We start from the raw sequence: 3,218 nt of genomic DNA, 5'->3' as shown, positions 1-3,218 counted from the left end.
GCTATAGTAACACATCTACCATAGTAATTTATAGCAAACATAACAGTATTTTAACACAGCTTTATTCTATTAATCTTGTGGTGATTCTACAGTTGCCATGACAGCACAACTACAGTAATTGATCTGTTGTTGTAATTCTACAGTTGCTATGGTAACATGCCAACTACAGTAATTGATCTGTTGTGGTGATTCTACAGTTGCTATGGTAACAACAACTACAGTAATTGATCTGCAGTTTTGATTATACAGTTGCTATAATAACACAACAGCGACAGTAATCGATCTGTTGTGGTCATTCTACAGTTGCTATGGTAACACAACAACTATAGTAATTGATCTGTTGTGGTGATTCTACAGTTGCTAAGATAACACGGCAACTACAGTAATTGATCTGCTGTGTTGATTCTACAGTTGCTATGGTAATAACTTCTACAGTAATTGATCTGCTGTGTTGATTCTACAGTTGCTAAGGTAACACGGCAACTACAGTAATTGATCTGCTGTGTTGATTCTACAGTTGCTATGGTAAAAACTTCTACAGTAATTGATCTGCTGTGTTGATTCTACAGTTGCTATGGTAAAAACTTCTACAGTAATTGATCTGCTGTGTTGATTCTACAGTTGCTATGGTAACACAACAACTACAGTAATCAATCTGTTGTGGTCATTCTACAGTTGCATGTTAACAAGTTCTATAGTAATTGTTCACATCGTATATATATCGTGTAGTAAAAAATGTGAACTACTATACTAATATATTCTGAAAATTTATTGTTATATCTTTCTTCAGATGTAAAGTTATTAACTATATATATATATATATATATATATATATATATATATATATATATATATATATATATATATTTTTTTTTTTTTAATCGGGTAACATGGAATTAACCATGAATATTTATTCACGTTTTTTGCAATATAATATATAATTTATATATTTAAAAAAAAAATTTGCCTAAAAAAATGGAAAAAAGGAAAAATTATTAAAACATATGTACTCCCATTATATGGGGAAAATATCTTAATGTCAGTAATGCGTTTTTATCCTAATTTTTAATTCATATATATATATATATATATATATATATATATATATATATATATATATATATATATATATATATATATATATTATATCTGATAAAATATTAAATATTGAAGATTAATAATTCACTGTGTTTGCTAAATATATTCTTAATGTATCCATCTTTAATGCGTCTCAAATATCTAATAGATGTGTTGAATTAGTTTAAGCTAAACTACACTTCCCATCACTTGTGCATAAGTGATATTATACTTGTGTAATGTAGTTTCACCCAAGCATCATGATCAATAACTCATGCTTCATGCAGATAAAATAAATGCAAAACTTCATAAATATCATGAAAGCAGCAAAAAGTTAAAGAATCTTTATTAATTTGATGCACATTATTAATCAGATCTCTGCTAACACAAATCACAAATATAAATTAATCATCAGTGTGTGGGGTTAAAATGTTCCTGTTAAATAAGAGTGTGTATGTGTGTGTATGCGCGCGCGTCACATGACCATCCCTCCGCCCATGATCTCCAGCCTCTGCAGAAACACAAACAGCAGCAGTTCTGGGTAAATAACTTCAAAAACGTTTGACTAATTATATCATTAACATTGTAATTATACATTGGTCCTCTGCTTTTCTGAGTTTTGATTTACACAGACCTGCTGAATACAGTCTTTAATGGAAGTACATTATAATTAAATCACCAAAATGGTTATTTACTTTACATTATTAGCAAGAAAAGACATATCATTACAGTAACTAGCTACTCTGAAACTAATTAAACCCAATATAAACAGTGTGTGTGTGTGTGTGTGTGTGTGTGTGTGTGTGTGTGTGAGAGAGAGTCTGACAGCTGTCTCATGTTTATCCACGTACCTGCGGCGGCTCGATGAACGCCAGCCAATCAGAGGAGTGCGTGGGGAGGAGCCCCATTGATTGACACTTGTAGATGGCCAATGCGGAGCCCAGCAGGTTCCCGATGAGGTACACCAGACCCTGCAGCCACTGCTGACTGGAGCTCTCCAACAGTTTAAACGCTGCAACACAACAACATTAATATATTATTATTAAACACATCATAATAATAATAATGTGCAGAAATATTCAAACATAATACAGGATTCATTTTGGCACATTTGCAGGAATGAAGAAATTATGTTTATTAATATTATAATATTTATCATTCATTATATATTCAATTTATTAATATCATATTTAAAAGAATAATTATGGGGGGGTATTTATGCATATAATTATTTTATGTTTGTAGAAATGAATAAATAATGTGGGGGGGGGGGGTTATGCACAGTTATTTTGTGTATAATAACAGGTCCATTTTTGGCATATTACAATCATTTTTTTTTGGGGGGGGGGGGTAATATTAATGTATATAATTATTTTGTGTTTTTTGGCACATTACAATTATGTTGATGTGGGGGGGGGGGATTTATGCACAATTATTTTGTGTATAATAATGGATCCACTTTTGGCATTTTACAATAACGTTGGGGGTGAATTATTATTGTGTATATTTTAATAATTATTCTGATAACTTTATCAAAATATGACTTTTAATAACTGGTCTATTTTGGCACATTACAATTATGTTTGGGGAGGGGGTGAATATTTATGCACATAATTTGTTTACTAATAATGAGATTTACGACACAATATTTGCAGGAATGCATTAATTATGTTTGGAGGGGGATATTTACGCATAAAATAACTGAGTTTAATAACTTTTTTTGGCATATTTGAATTAATATTTCAATATTTGAATTAGGAATAACTTAATAATGTTTGCGTGTGGGGGGGTAATTATGCACAATTATTTCGTGTATAATAACAGGTCCATTTTTGGCATATTAAAATAATTTTTCTTTTGGGGAAGGGGGGGGGTAAATATTAATGCATACAATCATGTTGTGTTTAATGACTGATCTTTGTTGGCATGTTTGTAGGAATGAATGAATGATGTTTTTTAGTTGGATATTTATGCACAATTATTTTGAGCTTGAAAACGGATCGATTTTTGGCACATTACAATTATGTTTTGAGGAATGTTTTGAGGAATATTTATGCATATAATTAATTTATGCTTGTAGGAATGAAGAAATAATGTCGGGGTGAATATTTATGCACAAATTATGTTTACTAATAATGATA

General features: G+C 30.5%; 1 protein-coding gene across 2 annotated transcripts in view; it reads right to left on the bottom strand.

Annotated features, from left to right (window-relative positions):
* Window positions 1–1,406: 1,406 nt before the first annotated feature.
* emc4 (ER membrane protein complex subunit 4) overlaps window positions 1,407–3,218 on the bottom strand; it is a 6,455-nt gene continuing 4,643 nt past the window's right edge. For both annotated transcript variants that reach the window (XM_056462612.1, XM_056462614.1), the window contains exons 5-6: window positions 1,929–2,089; window positions 1,407–1,588 (exon numbers count right to left, since the gene is read on the bottom strand). In XM_056462612.1, coding sequence (XP_056318587.1) covers window positions 1,553–1,588; window positions 1,929–2,089 — 197 coding nt within the window. In that variant the 3' untranslated portion in view covers window positions 1,407–1,552. The remainder of the gene's footprint in view (window positions 1,589–1,928; window positions 2,090–3,218) is intronic.

The sequence above is a fragment of the Danio aesculapii genome, chromosome 7 (genome assembly GCF_903798145.1).
Source record: "Danio aesculapii chromosome 7, fDanAes4.1, whole genome shotgun sequence".
NCBI classification, from domain to species: Eukaryota; Metazoa; Chordata; class Actinopteri; order Cypriniformes; family Danionidae; genus Danio; species Danio aesculapii.
Note: the sequence above shows the minus strand (reverse complement) of the source record. Positions and strands in the feature narration are given on the sequence as shown.